Source organism: Ascidia mentula, chromosome 3 (genome assembly GCF_947561715.1).
Source record: "Ascidia mentula chromosome 3, kaAscMent1.1, whole genome shotgun sequence".
NCBI lineage: Eukaryota > Metazoa > Chordata > Ascidiacea > Phlebobranchia > Ascidiidae > Ascidia > Ascidia mentula.
The window spans coordinates 17,656,927-17,673,569 of record NC_138568.1 but is presented as its reverse complement, the minus strand read 5'-3'; the positions used below and the strand labels follow the sequence as shown (position 1 = coordinate 17,673,569).

The window sequence follows — 16,643 nt, the reverse complement described above, 5'->3', positions numbered from 1 at the left end:
TAGTTGACGGGACAACAGATAATTTCTTTCGATATACCCAAAACATCTTAAATCTCATCCACGAGACCACGGCTTTCTTTAATCGAGGCACGAGTAACTAATGTATGTTAACAGTACAGGAGGCTGCAGCCTTGAGGCATCATCTATGGGATTTAATTTTGCAGGAACGTGTTTCCAATTCGTGATGTCGGTCAGTCGCTCAATCTCTGCCAGGCGACTGAACTTTCAATGGGCTAGTTCCTTTATCATGAGGCGATCCAACCTCGCAGCTTCGTGTTCAACGGGGCAAGTCGGGATTTTCCAATCAGAAAAGAACACATCACTGTCCTGTGATCGTCTTCGACGCGAAGATATGACACGGCGCCATACGCATACTTAGATGCGTCAGCGAAATGATGCAGTTGATACTTCAATGGAGGTTTCAGTTCCGAAGAACGGAAGCAACGTGGAACGACAACATTGCTTAAGTGAGGCAACTCAGCATGCCACCTCTTCCAGTTATCGGATATCAAATCCGGAATGTCGTCATACCAATTCAGTTCCATTCTGCACAAGTCCTGCAGCAATAATTTGGCCCTTAATTAGAATTACGGGAGATACGAAACCAAGAAGGTCGTAAAGTGAACTGACAGCTGAAAGGATTCCTCTACGCGTGTGTGGTATGCCCGGCAATTTGACTTTGAATCATCGAGGCAACGCGATTTCACAACCTTTGCGCGAACATTTTCGGGAACAGAGCCACTTCGTCAAGCGAAATCCTCCTCTGGCCAGCAGGTCTTTCAAACGAAGACGAACAGCAATAGCAGTTTCTATATCCATGACGGATGCAAGGCAGTCGTCCACATAAAAATTCCGCCGTAGAACGGATTCAACCTGTGGATCAAAGTTTTTTCCAAATAAATCTATGGTCTGCCTTAGACAAAAGGTGTCGCAACTCGGAGAGGACGCTGCACAAAATAAATGCACTTTCATCCAGTGAGGCGTCGGTGTACAGTCTGATATCCACCGGGCCACCAGAGAAATCGAAGTGCATCGCGATCACGGGGTTCCACCCGAACCTGGTGGAACATTGCCTCGATGTCGGCAATCAAGGCAACCGGCTGACAGCGAAAACGAGTTAGCACGTCAACCAAATTGTTTACAAAATCTGGACCTTGCATCAGTGCGTCGTTCAGTGAGACGCTTCTGCTTCGGGCAGCACAATAAAAGACCACACGAAGCTTGTCAGGCTTGTGTGAGTTAAATACTGGGTGGTGCGGCAGGTACCAGATGCGATTGTCTGTCACGACCTTGTTGTCGGGAATTTTTCAGCGTATCCTTTGGATATGTACGTTTGCACCATGTCTACTTATCCCTTTCGTAGAACATCGTTGTTGGACAATTGTTTTTTTTTATCTGGGGGTTGGTTGGCAACTTTTCGATTCCAGGTCTCCAGGGTAATGGGAGCTCAAAATATCCATCTTGATGCTTCACCGAGGCCTTCATCGTGTCATAAACAAATCGATCTTCCTTTGATGTGGGTATGTCGAAATACTGATGTCCCGTCGCCAAAGTCGCTCTTCCACAAACACTCTATCTCCCGTTGGAACATGACTTGCGCAACCTTTAGAAAACGGACATGTGCTTCGCCCCTTACAGACGAACCAAGTGAGGGACCAAAGAGTGACTATAGCCAAGAGATGTCTTTACACACAAGGGTACACTTACACTGTACGTGGAAGGCTGCGGGATTATCGGCTCCGATCAGTATCGTCACAGTTCCCCCTTCCAATCGACGCAAGGGCAACTCCTTGAGGTGATTGAACTCGGCAAGCTTCTTCGCATCAGGGATCCTATTTAGCAACACGGTAATTTTGTCGATGGATAGCACTTCCGGCAACCCAACGGCTCTCCGGAGCCTTGGTACACTCGCGATTGATCTGTCAGAGTGCTCAGACAAATCTTTCGATGATTGGATTACAGACCAAGTTTATCAATCAGATCTTGTTCGCAAAATGTAGACGTAGAACCTTGATCAAGAAACGCGTACGTATTCACCTCGATGTCGTTGTATCTGACCTTTACGGGAACGACGTTGAGGTAGACTCCGCAGTTGTCTGTTGTAGCTTTCATGATCATTGCAGATTGTTCTACAGGCGGTGACTTCGGAGCAGGGTTCTCAGTAATCTTGTCGGGTCGCCTCTTGTGAAAGGCACCATGCAACTTTGTGTGGTGAAAAGTGCCAGTGCAACCTTCTACCGAGCATGGCTTGCGAATCGTGCATTTCTCGCAAAGATGACCTGAACAAAGACATTTAAAACAAAAGCCATTTGTGACAACAAACTCGCGTCTTTCCTGGGGAGACATTCCGTCGAATTTCGGGTACTTGGACAAGTCGTGAGGCTTGTTACAGCACGCACATGAAACGGGAGTAGGTAGGGTTTGACTTCCCGGCTGACTGTATCCTGACGACGGGACGTTGTACGCAGCAGCAGCACGAGAACCCGTCTTTACCGAAACAGGGATGGGTTTTTCGCGCACGCTTTCGTATATAGACTGCTTCGACACCGAACAACGAGTTGGCGATGCGCGATCGCTCCACGACAAAATTTGTATAGGCGAGCTATCCGGCTTGGGATCCAGTCTCATCGAGCACTTGAACGGAACATTCGATCCACTTCTCTTGAAGCCGGAACGGCAGTTTTCGAATTAGCTGTCTTAACGTATCCAAGGAGTTCAAGCTCGCGTACTCCTCTATATGTTCGAGTGAGCTGCGACACTTTTCTAACAGGTCAGAAAATTCCATCAGGTCTTTTGGTCGACCTTGCTTGAAATTTGTTTAGGCCGACGCTCACATGCATTGGCAATAATATGGGGTTGTCCGTAATCGTATACAAGTTGGGAACGGGCTTTCGAGTATCCTGAGATCTTATCCTTGCTGTAGATCTCAAGCTTAGCAGCAATTAGGTCTTCGCAGAATTACAGCAAACAAACTAGCCGTGAATCTTGGGACTTCGTTCAGCTATGAACATGGGACTCAACAGAAAGAACAAAAGACCAGTAGTTTAACGGATCACCGTCAAACTTTCTGACCGCGGGCTGGGGCAAAACAATTCGCTGTTGTATGAAGTCCTCTTTTGGGACGTATCTACGCGACGGAGAGACAACATGATGTATGTTCGACGGAAAGGAATTAGGACTTTGATATGACTTTGCTACGGGTGCGCTGACAGTTTGTGGGAAAAACGGTTTCGTATCCATGCAAGTTGGGGGTGACCGTGGCACTACAGGGACAACAGGTTGGTCAGCATTTACCGGCGCACTATTGAACTCAGGTCAAAGCCTCCCGACAGAGGAACTTGTCACGGGAAGATGTCTTGGGTCACACAAAAAACAAATGATCTCCAGCAATGGATTCTCCCTCCCACGCACGTACTTCAGCCTCGGCTATTTCAACCTCATCGTTGACCTGTTTTCTTCTTCGTTTAGCAACAAGCTCTGCTTGACTTCTTGTAAGATCAGCATTTTCATTGACTTGACGCTGTGACACTCGAGTCAATTGAAGTTTAACACGAGCGGCTATTCTCTGGTGTTTTAATATTGACACATTGGGACGCACGCATTAAACACTGCTGAAAACACTCTTGTTCTATCCAACAACTCTAAAACATTTGAAGTCAAATGGAAATTCAAACGAGTCGACATGAGAACGTTCTGTTTCAAAATATCAACTTCCTATCCCAATAAATTATGGTGTCGGTGATTGAAAGACCATATTCAGTAGAGGGCGGCTTTACATCTGTGAGTTGGTGATGTTTAAAACTTAGCCAGCCAGGAGCGGACAACTTAGACATAAGAATTAAGTGTTAATTTGTATGGTCTCATTCAACACCAAACTTTTTGAATATTCTGTGCTCGTTGGTGACGATTAATCGTGTGTTGGGTAGAAATTAAATTTTTGTGACGCATTAAATGATTAAGAGTAAATAAAGGAACAGATAGTCGCTGAATGTAAAGTAATGGTGTGGACTTCTTCCCTTCGACAAGGATACATTATAATGTGTCTGCGTCTTGTCAGTATTACTTGAGTGAAGCTGGAAGCTGCGAAACGGCACCTTGCGGTCTCTTGGCTGGAAATGACGGTCTTTGGCTGGAAAACCACAAAGACCAATCAGAGCTAACAGTTGCAAGTCTGCACCACAATATGCAAAAACTTTTACATGTTAAACATATATTATGCTAGTACATAAAAAATTATATTGGGAAATCAGATACAATATACAGGATGCAAATGGTAAGGTATAATGTGAAATTCAGAGGATTTGTTTGACAGATCCGGTAAAGCACACTCAATCTCATACCCGTGTCTAACAGTGGAAGGATTATTCAGTATACACTCCATGACAAACCTAACGGATATATATGATATATAGGAACATGTAGATTTAAAGGCATATGGGAAGCAAGTGCAATAAAAAGGAGACAGTATGAGTTTGACTAATCACAATTCGTTATGAGAAGCTACGAAGAGTTTGCATACATTGGTGAGAACACTCTTAAATGAAGCAAATAATGTCAACCAAAGCTTAGCTGGAGTTTATGACATATAAGTGCGGATTGATTTTTCAATCTTTCTTCTGCAAATTGGACATTTTTTTAATGCTTGGGCACAATTTTTACAACTACAAAGATGACCACAAGGGACAAAAACGACATCAGCGGGTTTATCGAGACAAATTTTGCAATTCCGTTCTTCCTGGAGTTCCCGGATTCTGTCTTGCATCGATGAACTTTGATCTAATTTGTTTGTGAAACAATTATAATGTTAATTATCCCCACTGGGGTTTCAACAATCCCTTATTTCAAAAACAAATTATGAAGAGAATTTTTTTGGGTCAATATTACAATAAACAATGCTTGGTGTTTGTAAGAACATCATGATTATCTAGGTATATCACAAAAACCTTCATTCCAAATACCTTCTGTTTCCATGGCTGCAGAATTCGGGGCTGAGAAACAATTGATAGTTTTAGGAATGTAAAAATGTTGTGAATTATTGATTTGCTCTCTTTACATAAGTGTATTTGCAGATACAGTCCACAAGCTGGTATTATTATCAAATAAAGGTCACACATCAATCACATCACCATTGCAAAGAAGCAAGTACTCAAGTTAATATACCTGCAGCAGCCAGTACTGGTTGTTTAACACCTAATAAACTCTCTGTAAATTCTTCATCACTTTCAGAATCATCATCCATGTTACCTGTGATGTCATCAACCAATGCCTCCACAGTCACATACATTCCATTGCTTTGAAGACGACTGCAGATCAAATAAATCAACAACTGAACTAATAATGTGTAACTATAGCAACTTTACTTCTTCAAAATGTGCTTCAATGTCTTTTGTTCGAATCCCATTTCAAGAGCAGTTTTCACGATGTCAGAATCCATCGCTTTCCTCAATTTTTCCTCTTGTTTCTGCATCTCGGCCTGCAAATGAAAGTTTAAACTTTAAAAATAGTTTTGAAACAATTACTGAAATATCCAGTGTTGTTTATTGTTTTTTTATCGGATTACTGAAATATTTATTTAAAACTTTGCAAACATGTGGGGGCTTAACTGGAGCAATTACCCGAGGGTCGATAACTTGTGGGGGTGGGGAGGGGGCCCTGGGCGATGAAAACCCAATTTGTCGAGGAGGTTGTGGTGGTGGAACGTCATACGGTCCTCGAAGTATCGGGCGGTTCAAGTTTGGAAACATGGACACCATCCGGTGGACAAAGTCAGGCCCTTTTCTTTGGAGCAGAAATTCACATCTGCAGAGAAACCCGACTCTATCATTTCATGGCAAATCTTTCCAAAATTTAAAAGATTTTTGGCGTTGTTTCAATTATAAGCACTGTTTCAATTGGGGGAAAACTTTCACATGTTTTAAATATTTTGAGTCAAAAACACAGAAACAGGTCCGGAGTTGGAGAAATGTAAAATGTTAGAAAAGTTGAATGAAGACATTGAAACACCATGAATAATGGAAGGTCGTACATTACACTATTATACTCCAACTCACGTTGGAAACCATTTTGCATGTTCAGTCCACGGCTCATCTTCTTTATCCCAGTTCTGCAAACCCCCGTTGCAATACCAGCATTTCACTCGATCACGTTCACCTGAATTTCACAATCTATTAAAAAAGTTGGCAGCAAACAACAACAATGTCTTTGTTATGTAAATGGTTAAAGAAGTCAAACTTCACAAGACATGTCTGGAGTTTCTGAGATTTTCTACCAAGATAGAAAAATCCAGCTGTGGCGATCTGAGTTGGTGTAGCGCTGATATTGGCTGAAGGCCAACGTGAGTCAAAAGTGGAAATTCTTGTTTCTTTATTTCTCATATGAGGGTTGACAGAGTAGTTGCATGGAAACATGTTACAAAGATCTCTCTGTGGAAGCAAGTTGGGAGTGTGGGTGAATTAAGTGGGAAGTTATGAAGGTGTTAAATTGCTGTGTCAAAACAAACACATGCAAAGGCAAAATAAACTTACAGCTTGTTCCTCTGTAGGATCGGGAGGTTCGTGAAAGATCTGTTGTGAGTTCGATGCAGTTTCACGCTCCTCGTTTGTCATTCGTACATTACGAGATTCTGCTCCTTGCACCATTCTGTTAACACATTGAAATATTAACAAGTATCAAACTTATTTAGGTTATTATTACTTATTTATGTTATTATTGCTACATTTAACCATTAATAACCAATAGATGACCATTGAAGTAAATCAAGTAGCATTCCCACAAGTGCAAGTCCCTCAAACATTTGTGAAATCACATTTATATAAATATACCTGCAATGTGGAAAATGTCTTCTATGTTCAGACTCAACATGATCTCCATAATTCCAATTTCTCAAAACTCCCCCACATGAGAAACATTGAACTCGATCGAGATTTCCCAGATAGAAGAATCCAGATTTTGCCAAATCTTTTGTACTCACAGTTGGTGTTTCAGAAGGCCAGTGCTCGTATGTGCGCCTTAATAATAGATTTTTGTAAAGAAAAGTCCATTTCATGAGGTCCTTATTGATACAACTTAATTCCACACCAAGTGTTCACCATCATAAACAATACCAACCAACCTGCAAGTGTTACAAACAAATGTGTGGTTGTGGTGGATAAGCCAACCACTACCCAGTGAACAAAAACAGCATTGCCGGTTGTGGAGACAATAAAGCAGTTGTGTTAGTTCCTTTTCATGAAAGAGACTAACAATAAGCTATGTGATGACACAAGTATGTAGTATGACATCACACTAATAAAACCATGAATCAGTTTAATTTTTAGAAGTGTGTGGTTAACATCATTGCATCATTCCTGTGGGTTAAAACCTGCCCTCCCACTTAACAGATGAGCAACACACAGTAACTCACCAACACTGGCAACAAACGTATATGTGTTGCAACATTTAAATTCATTTATAGCAGTTGTGCAATTTATAAGTTGCAACATTGCAAAACACATGCAAGTACTAAATCTGGTTGAACCCATCACTATGAAATGATAACTTTAAACTCACTTTCTTTCAGATTCTTTACGCAGATCCAAGTTCCTCAGAAAGTTTTCGTGATAAGCAGATGGGATGGTGGCAAACTCCACAATCTAAAGAAATATTACACGATGATCTTAACCACAAACATACAACATATTTTATCACAACTTACCGGTATCTGTGAGCTTGTAGCAGCAGAAACCGGTCTTGCAGTTTGGTTCGGTGCATGACTGTTGCTATGTGCTGTAAGGTTAAGATTTAAGTCAGTGCCACTCAAACTGTGCTACACAAACGGATTCCAGTTGGTTTGTGAACAAGAAAAAATAATAAAATATGCAAAAATTTATTTGATCATATTTGTGATGGCCACAGTGTTGAATGTAGTTTAGTCAACTTGTACACGTACAGGCATGTTTTAGTAGAAGGGACCCTGCAGACTCTCGAGTCAATGGATGCTTCACATTATCTGCGATTATCTGAACACAATAGAAATCTTACCGATATATAATGTTTAATTTAAAGAAAACCAAACCTGTTGTCGTGGAGAAGTTGTTGGAGTCGGGGACATGAATCTACTAAGTCCTCTAGAACCTGAAAGTTTAAATATTTTTTTGCTTACATAAAAAAATGTATTTAGCAAAAGATATTGACTTTTCTTGTACATTTTTCTCAAGGTCTGTATTTGCATCACAAACATAATATTGATCATACAATACAATGCTCATAAAGGCACTTTTGTCATGTTAAAAATCCATTTGCTTGACAGATTTGCATTTACCAATAGGTTCATTCCCACTGTCTGCTTCCTTTATGAACAAACAATCTATTCTGTGCCACTTTTGTGATGTCACATCATCTCCAAACACCCAGTCCTCCACACAGAGTCCACAACTTATTAAAGAAATTTGTTGTTAAACAGTGTCAACATTACATGTCTCATGTTGTATTTAACAAGAAGTATATTTTATATTTTTTCAACTGTCTATCCAGTCACCAACCTGAAACACTTCACTCTGTCTTTGTATCCAGTGTAAAAAAATCCAGAAGACGCCAAATAACGGGGATTCACAGGAACTTCTTGTGGATATTTGAGGAAAGTTGAAAGTCGGTAAGTTTCCTTCATAACATCGCCGGGGGGAATATAAACACTTCTCTGGCCTGGGGGATCCCTCGCTCTTCAATAAAAAAACACATATGTATCAAGAAACTGTCAACTGTTAAAATAAATAGTTGTCTTAGAAATGTGTTTTTGTACAAAACTATCACAAAGTTTTTAAATTAAACTTGACTACCTGTCATAAACACTTCCATCTGCTACAACCATCTGTAACCAAAAGGTAAGAAATATTTGCAGAGCAAACACATTACAACGACCAACTTGTTATATGTTATGCATACCTGTGTCAAGTTTTGCATGATTGGTGCAAAAACTTTTACACATTTTGTGTCTAAACTTCTGCATAGTTTCAGTCCTTCGACAGTTTGTTGCAATTGTTGATCCCTCAAAACTTTTGCACAATCAGTGTAAAATTGAAAAACATCTTCAGATCTGACATTGTGATGTTCTAAATAATGAAATTGCATTGATGGGTTTTCAATGTTTTAACAATAATTGTTTGTTCAAAGATACCTTTAGTTTCTTTGTTCAAAAAGTCAACAATTAATTCTTTCTTTGTGAGATACCAGTTCTCTGGTTGGTTGTTCATGGAAAAGGACAGAGAAACATTTTGATTTGCCAACAAAAAGCAACAGAAAAAAATTATGTTTCTGCTGCTCTTTGTATTCGGGTTGAACTTTTTAAAAAGTATTTCAAACTTATTGAGTGACAAAGAATTTACTGAATATAAAGCAACTGCGATCTCATCGGATGTGCTACTGTGTTCGTTTCTCTTATATTTTTCTTCACATAATTCATTAAACTTTTCCAAGTAACTTGATGCCGCCAATAGAAATTCATTATTCACACCAACATTATACTTCTTGTACAAAGCAATGAATTGGTCGGTGCATTTTGTTTGGAAATCTTGTACTGGTGACTCTTCTTTCACTGATGTTGGTAAATAAAGTTGAGTATGTATTGCTTTAATTACCGGTAATGGACGTCCTATGAAAACATGAAAATAGCAAACTTTTTTGGAAGTTAGCAAATGAAGAAATTGCTGTTGTTGTGCCTCAGTTGAACATGAAATATCGGAAACATTTGTTGCAAAGCAGGTCATAAATGAATAAACAAAACAACAGAACAAATATACTTTGTTAGCTTGATGGAATCACTCAACCAAAATAGTTTGTACAGAGTAGGTAAGTGGTTTGGCCCAGGGCACTCAATATTACAATTGGATTTAAACAAACTTAAATATCTGATTGTATTTGATACCTGTATCGCCATTTTCCACAATTGTTCTGCTGCATTTCCAACCAGATGAATTTCTTTTTCCATTTTTGTGTCTGCAGGATTTTCTGATGCGGTAAAAAACATCAGGCTTTGTCATTTTTAAGTAACATGTTCCGTTTTCCCCAACAGACGCAACTGTTTATGCTGATCAGTGTTGCCAGGTAAAATTTTCTAAAACCGCCAAACGCCTTGTCAAAACTAGCCCAAAAACCGCCCAAACAAGAAACTTCTGAAACAAGCCCAAAACCAGCCCAACTTTAATCTGAGTTTGAAATCGACAACTGTTAGTAAATTGTCGCACTCGGTAGCTTTAACCTACCGCGGTTACGTTTTTTACATTTGGTTCTGACCATGGCGCGCCTATTACGTTTTTTAATTGCAAAGAGAATTAATCACTGATCTCTATGAACATATAGAGATCAGTGGAATTAATACATAGCAAAAACGTTGCAACATTCGATGAATTTGGGTCATAATATAACTGAAACCAACAACTTTAAAAAACGCAATCAATCAATACATGTCTTCAAGCATTGTTTCCTTAAGCAATCCTTAGTTCATTGGTTACTATATTTTTTTAAATTTGTTTGCAAAAATAACATTTCCTCCGCACCATTGCTGCTTTGCAAAAACTTCCAGTTGCATGGTTCAAGTTTCTGTCACACCCACTGCGTGTTTCTCTAAACGCATTATTACTCTGTCTCTGCGCCGTACGATTGTTTCGTTTGTCGGGAAATGAACGCATTGGTTTACTTTTGGTATGAGACATTAGTGCCAGAATGCGTGATTATAGGGGTTGAAAATGTCATTGGCGAACCCGCCCAATAAACCGCAACCCGCAACTCGTAAAAATAACCCGCAACTCGATGTTGAAAACCAGCCCTATTGGGCGGGAATACCGCCACCCTGGCAACCCTGATGCTGATTGTTATTTCGTTAAAGGATAAAACAATAATTACGATACGCATTAATGCACATAAATGCAGTGGTTCTCCCTCAAACTTGTTTTTAATTATTCAAGTTAACGGTTTTTGTCCAGTGTGTTCTTACGATATAGTTTTAGAATATTATATTAAAATACATAATATTCGCCTAGAAGAAGAGCGGTCCCACAAAATAGAAGCCAGAGGCGTTTTTGTCCCCCCCCCCTGGTAAACCGCAATCCTGGCATACACGGATTACCACGAAAGGCTAAACTGCGCTGCCGGATTTTATCAAATCAATCAAATGTACAAAGGACCATGTTTGCAATTTACCTGTCTTCCTTAACATGTTGTTTTTTCTGACTGAAGCGCTCTAAAGAAACAAATAAATTAGCTCAATAAATGCTGATATTTTGTACCACACACAGCGATAGATTTCTATGTTCTAACCTTGCGAAACTTCTTTAGGGTTTCCTTTGGCATCCCGCACCGAACCATTATGACCAGGACAATGCATGGGAGATTTCACATTCTTACGTTTTGTTCTGAAGAAGCGTGGAAACTTCTTCAACACGGAAGATGGGTGGAAACTTCTTGAACGAACTTTTAACTTTATGGTTTTTTTCACTAAAAACATTGTAGAAATGGAGGTTTATTTCGAAATGAGCTGTAAAATGATGCAAATGGTGCGCACCAATATTGCTTGGGTTTTTGTTTGAATTGTAACAAACGTCACAGAAACTAGCATCGCATTGCTTGATGTCTTATGTGCAGCATTGCATATGCAAGCCCGTTATGCATTGGATATTTCACAACTTCCCACCCAAGTGTAAACATAATCCCATAATGTGACCCAAATGATTTATCCACCGAATGTTCTCGAGTAAAGTGAATTATTCAACATCCTGTTTACCATATAAAATATTCTCACATGGTACACGTTTATTCTTGTATTATACTGTTTCATTATTGACCAATCAGCTTTCAGTAGGGAGAGTTTAAAAAGCCCAGTGTGTACCTGTAAATTAATTCGACTTATTGTTTCCTATTACTGTTATACTGCTATTCTGATATTAACTGCAATTCTCTCTGAGAACTTGGAAGAATCAACGTTCGTATTGCAGAGTTTCGTAATGTACGTTTAAATGAAACTTGTAACGGATTTCTATTCGGAGAATTTTCCAGGATCTGATTACAACGAGGAAGAAGAAGGTTTTACAACCCAAGAGATTAGCGCTCACGCTATCGAGGCACTGCTCAATATCTCTGAGACACTTGGAGTTATTTACAGAATAGTGCGTTCGTAAATCTTTAACCCGCCAACTTTTCCAAACGTTTTTTTTTCTTAGTAATAATTAAAGGAAGTTGTCATACCTTGAGCTTGAATTCCTATCATGAAAACAACCAAAATAATAACATTCAGCAGTACATCAAGCATTTTCGTCTGGAAAACAAAGCTTTACATGTCGTGTGCTGTTATGTGTTTAATGATGAATTTCATGCTTTCTACAAACTAACTTTCACTATAATTTCAAGTGTATTTCTTACCTTTGCAATAAAAAGAAGTTTCAGTATACGGTTTGAATACACACGACCTATAACAACACATAAGTTATTCCCAAATGGTTACAATGCTTGAAAATGGTAAAAAATAGTAAGTTTGTATTTTCGTGTACCGAATTATTTTAGGGTTTTATTCACAAATAAAACTGACGGTGTTTCATTAAAATCTGAAAAAATCACATCACGAACCTGGCCAAGTTCCTTCATACAGTTCCAGGCGCCAGGCTTCGTAAGCAAGATATAGTTTGCTATACTGCGTCTCAACTCTGATAACCGCACATGGCTGATTTCGCTTGTTCCCTGGCCCACGTTTTGCAATTGTACTTCTTCCCTTCTGAAACACAACGAACTGATCAAAATAAACCTAAACTTCTTCAGTTTAATCTAACGTTGGAAATTCGGCTGCGAAGGATTTTGCTTACACAGGGCGCCACCTAACGTGCGATCGCAACCCACCACTTCTCCAGCGCGACTGGCTGGCCTCGATCTTACATACTATTTGTCTGAATGTGGAAATTGTGACTCTATGAAGCACCCTGGTCAGCATTGTATAATTTTCACTAATGAAACCATAACAGTTATCGAGCAAATGATAAGATGATTTCCTCGTTGAGAGCCAGCTGGTAATACCGCATCCACTCCAGTGAAACGATGAGTCGGGATCGTTTAATTTCCTTCAATCGCCAACACAAAACATGAAGTTTTTGAAACAAACTTTTTAGAAATATATTTTTTGACGGTATTTTAGCGATCAGGGTAACTTAATTTCAAACAAAACTTTGTTACCTTGATTGGCAGACCGGGGGGTGCATGAAATCCATCTGAAAACATAAAAGTTGTGAACATTAAATTTAATATTGGATTTTAACTTCGGAAATTTAATAAAGATCATACAAATTTTTTTGTCAATGTTTTCATTTCGCTGGAAACATCCCAAGTAAAAAGATTGGATGGAACAAGTTAGCGACCACTCTTGGATGTGTTCCAGAAGATGACAAGCACGCTGTGGTTCGCCAAGCAAAATGCTGGAAGTTTTCACAACCTGCAAACCACAAATAATTTGTTTTGGGGGTTATCTTGCTACAACATGTTAAAATTTCAAAAAAAAGTCAGAACGTTAGCATTAAATTTCCTACCACATGCGAAACATCATTAGACTGAATGAAGGTTGGCTCTGACGAACTGAAACAAAGTCAATTCAGAAGATTTAGTAGTTCAGGTTTTATATATTAACTGCATGTGACTCACTTTTGTTCTTTCTTCTGCTTGTGGAAATATTCCCCACTCAATCGTCGAACTATACGAATTTTAACACAAGTTAGATTCGCACTTGTAAAATGATGCATTGAATTATGAAATTTGACTGACAAAATTATTCGAAAGTTGTCCTGCAGGCTACCTCTTTGTGGACCAACTGTGGCCACGGGTTCGATCGGGACGATCGGGACAGAAGGCAGTATCGAAACTATTGAGATCACATCTTTACCTGTATTTGATCGGTTTGTTCCATTTTCCACTTGAAATATCCCACAGTCGCCTGAAGGAAGATTTTGATAGTTTGTTGTCACATTACGTTCTTCCAAGATGAAAAGTAACGTAGCAACAATCCAAACCGGCAAAACCTGAGAAGGGAAACCAATCAGCTGGTTGACAAAGCCAACTCACAAAGCACTTCAAAATCTCCTCTTGCGACATATATTTATTTACTTCTTAATAGCTTTGAATTGCCAGGAAGGTTTTGGATACAAGAATGACTAAACAAATGTTTAGGAAAACAAATTCCTACCGTATTCAAGACTTGTTTCATTCCAACGGATTTTAATTGATTTTTTGATTGAGCTCTCCGAAGCCCTTCGTCGGCCGATGTGTCTGACAATATCCAGGCGTCTTTTTTGTTGAAATGTTTTTAAATTTTGATGCGAATTATAGAAACTTACCATTCACCAAATTGTCACAAGTTGTTTCGAGTTGACCCTGTAAAAAGAAACAATTCTTACTTTCGTACTTTTTGGTAATTCACAAAACTTACAGTTTGAAAAACGTCTTCTAGGCAGAATAAAATACGGTTCGCTGTGAAGTTTAAAAACTGTGGGCATTCTGAAAAGCAAATTAAGAGAAATTCCTAACCCCTGAATTAACTGGTCTGTTCCATATTTGGTAATTATGATTGTTCCAAAGATTTTTGTGAACAAGTACATCTACAACCTGGTTTTGACGTAGTGTTGTAAACTTTATCCGCGAAATCCCCCATGCTGCCGTTAGCAGAGGGATTGCTCCCAAAATGATAATAAACAGGTTGACTTTCAACTCGTTTGTCACGGTCGCTTTTCTGGAAATGAAAAGAATTATTTTCATAACTCGCGTCTCAGCAGCAATGTTTCTAGTTTAACAGAAGCTGATGCGCCACCTGAGTGGTATTAGGGTGTTGAAATTATAAAAGACAAAACAAAAAACATCAGGACAAGATCAACATGTCTTTGTAGTGAAGAACAGCTATTGTTACAAGCTGTCCAGACGTCTTGTAAGCGGTGGTTTATGCCAAGGAAAGTTAAAAGTAAACTGGTGAAAACCTTGGTAAATTGGCGCAACTGTGTTGAGGTTACATTGGTGAAACAGAATTACACAAACATCAGTACAATACTGCAAAACAGTCTGAATAGGTTTTCTGCATTTTGTATTGAAAATTTCGTCCATTCGCTGAAGCCTGGGCCTGTTGCGTTTCATCAGAACCCATGGCGTTTTATCCGGACTCGTAGCGTTTTATCTTTGTTCGTACGAGAGAAATTAATATCATCCATTAATCGTTTAAACATTTTTGTTTTTCTACTTTTCGCTTCGTCCGGGTCATAATCTTATGCACGGGAATGTTGCAACCAAGACTTTGTTTCGTAGCCAAGTGAATTCCATCTTACAAAGCAAAAAAGATTTTATGTTTTCGCTTTAATAATCGCCATCACGTGATATAACGTGACAGAAAGTTGGCCGACCAACTTCACACGTGTGGCAGCACATCAACTGTGTGGCGTCATATAATATCAAATAAGACTTTTTACATAGAATTGGAAATGCTTCAATCGTTCTAATCGTTGCGTTAAATTCTATGTATTTCTGCATGTAAAATGAAACCAGAAGAACACGTGTTAGTGGACTTGGATCAAATATATCTTGGGGAGGTTTTTGTTACATATTACAAAGAAATGTTAAACGTAAACGGTTTGTTACATACCAAAGTTTCCAACAACAACTCGTCGCAAGGAATACATTTAGTTTCATTTGATACTTTGCAATATCGCTGGAAAGTTTTGATAAACTCCACATATTCAAGACTTTCATTCGCTTGACTAAACTTCCCTGCGGCTGAAATCAACAAATCATTAATGATTTACTTTTGAACTTTGAGACTTCAACTTACTTTGAAAACTGTTGATTGCGCAATATTCCAAAACCACCATTGCCACGACAACCAACAATCCTTTTCTGCAACATGAAGAGTTCAAAATAAGACATGAAAAAAAACAGCGTTAAAACTTACTTGAAAAACATGTTCTTGAAATTCGGTCACGGTCATTTAGGCAGAAGAAAGGACAAAACGAAAGTAGAAATATTTAAAACATGGCTGAAAATATGTACCTTTCTATATTCTGAAACAAAAAACTAAACACAACTGTGTGACAATCACAAACTATGACATCACAATGTAACAAAAGATCGATCTCATATTGATCAGGTTTGTAGGTTTGTTTGCACGGCTTTGTTCAAGGTGACATTGCGCAACGCAAACATTACACTAAGTATGTAACATGGGCAGATAAGGAACACCAGCAGGTTGTGACTCCAATATCCTGCCAGTGACATATCTGACATTATGACATTGTCTGTCTGAATATCCTTACAACAGTTGACATGTCATGCTCAACATAATATTGACTGATATTGAAAACAGATGCGATGAGAAATAGATTTAAAGTGTGTCTATATACGTGTTTTGTATAGTATGTACATGTGTGTTTTGTATTGCATGTACATTTTTGTATAGTATGTACATGTGTTGTACAGTAGTGACCAACTTACAATGAAAAATGGCCTGTGTGTGCAGAGATACAAGGTTAGATTTTACAACTTGCGCATTCCATTAAAGTGTGGGCGTACGTTTTATAAAAATAAATAGTTCGAGAAGATTTAATAGATTGTCTTATTTGAATGGCTTTGTTTGACAACCTTTCGTGATTGCACAAGTCTGG

At 39.0% G+C, this 16,643-nt stretch overlaps 1 protein-coding gene and 1 pseudogene across 2 annotated transcripts; both read right to left on the bottom strand.

Annotated features, from left to right (window-relative positions):
• Positions 1–968: 968 nt before the first annotated feature.
• On the bottom strand, positions 969–3,833 carry LOC145895830 (uncharacterized; annotated as a pseudogene).
• Positions 3,834–4,184: 351 nt separating this feature from the next.
• On the bottom strand, positions 4,185–16,068 carry LOC145895380 (uncharacterized). Of its 2 annotated transcripts, none has more exons than XM_082984184.1 (36): positions 15,935–16,068; positions 15,815–15,879; positions 15,629–15,759; positions 14,608–14,731; positions 14,432–14,499; positions 14,340–14,376; positions 14,189–14,271; positions 13,889–14,024; positions 13,651–13,699; positions 13,539–13,584; positions 13,297–13,444; positions 13,189–13,223; positions 12,592–12,736; positions 12,388–12,434; positions 12,214–12,283; positions 11,290–11,466; positions 11,173–11,212; positions 9,899–9,981; positions 9,152–9,625; positions 8,920–9,086; positions 8,814–8,845; positions 8,520–8,696; positions 8,300–8,412; positions 8,054–8,112; positions 7,928–7,997; positions 7,694–7,764; positions 7,549–7,631; positions 6,822–7,007; positions 6,525–6,639; positions 6,269–6,422; positions 6,051–6,150; positions 5,616–5,799; positions 5,361–5,473; positions 5,161–5,303; positions 4,959–4,988; positions 4,185–4,776 (listed from the first exon to the last, which is right to left on the bottom strand). In XM_082984184.1, exons 1-36 carry the CDS (start codon positions 15,943–15,945, stop codon positions 4,577–4,579), a joined length of 3,966 nt encoding a protein of 1,321 aa, XP_082840310.1. In that variant the 5' UTR covers positions 15,946–16,068; the 3' UTR covers positions 4,185–4,576. The 2 variants fall into 2 exon arrangements, with proteins under 2 accessions (XP_082840310.1, XP_082840311.1); XM_082984185.1 differs by having other exon boundaries at positions 5,361–5,461.
• Positions 16,069–16,643: the final 575 nt, after the last annotated feature.

Coding starts and splice junctions, on each gene's coding strand:
- LOC145895380 (XM_082984184.1), bottom strand. Junction 13,700..13,888: donor AACAAACCGATCAAATACAG/GTAAAGATGTGA, acceptor AAATTCGTATAG/TTCGACGATTGAGTGGGGAA. Junction 12,737..13,188: donor CCCCCGGTCTGCCAATCAAG/GTAACAAAGTTT, acceptor GTTGTGTTTCAG/AAGGGAAGAAGTACAATTGC.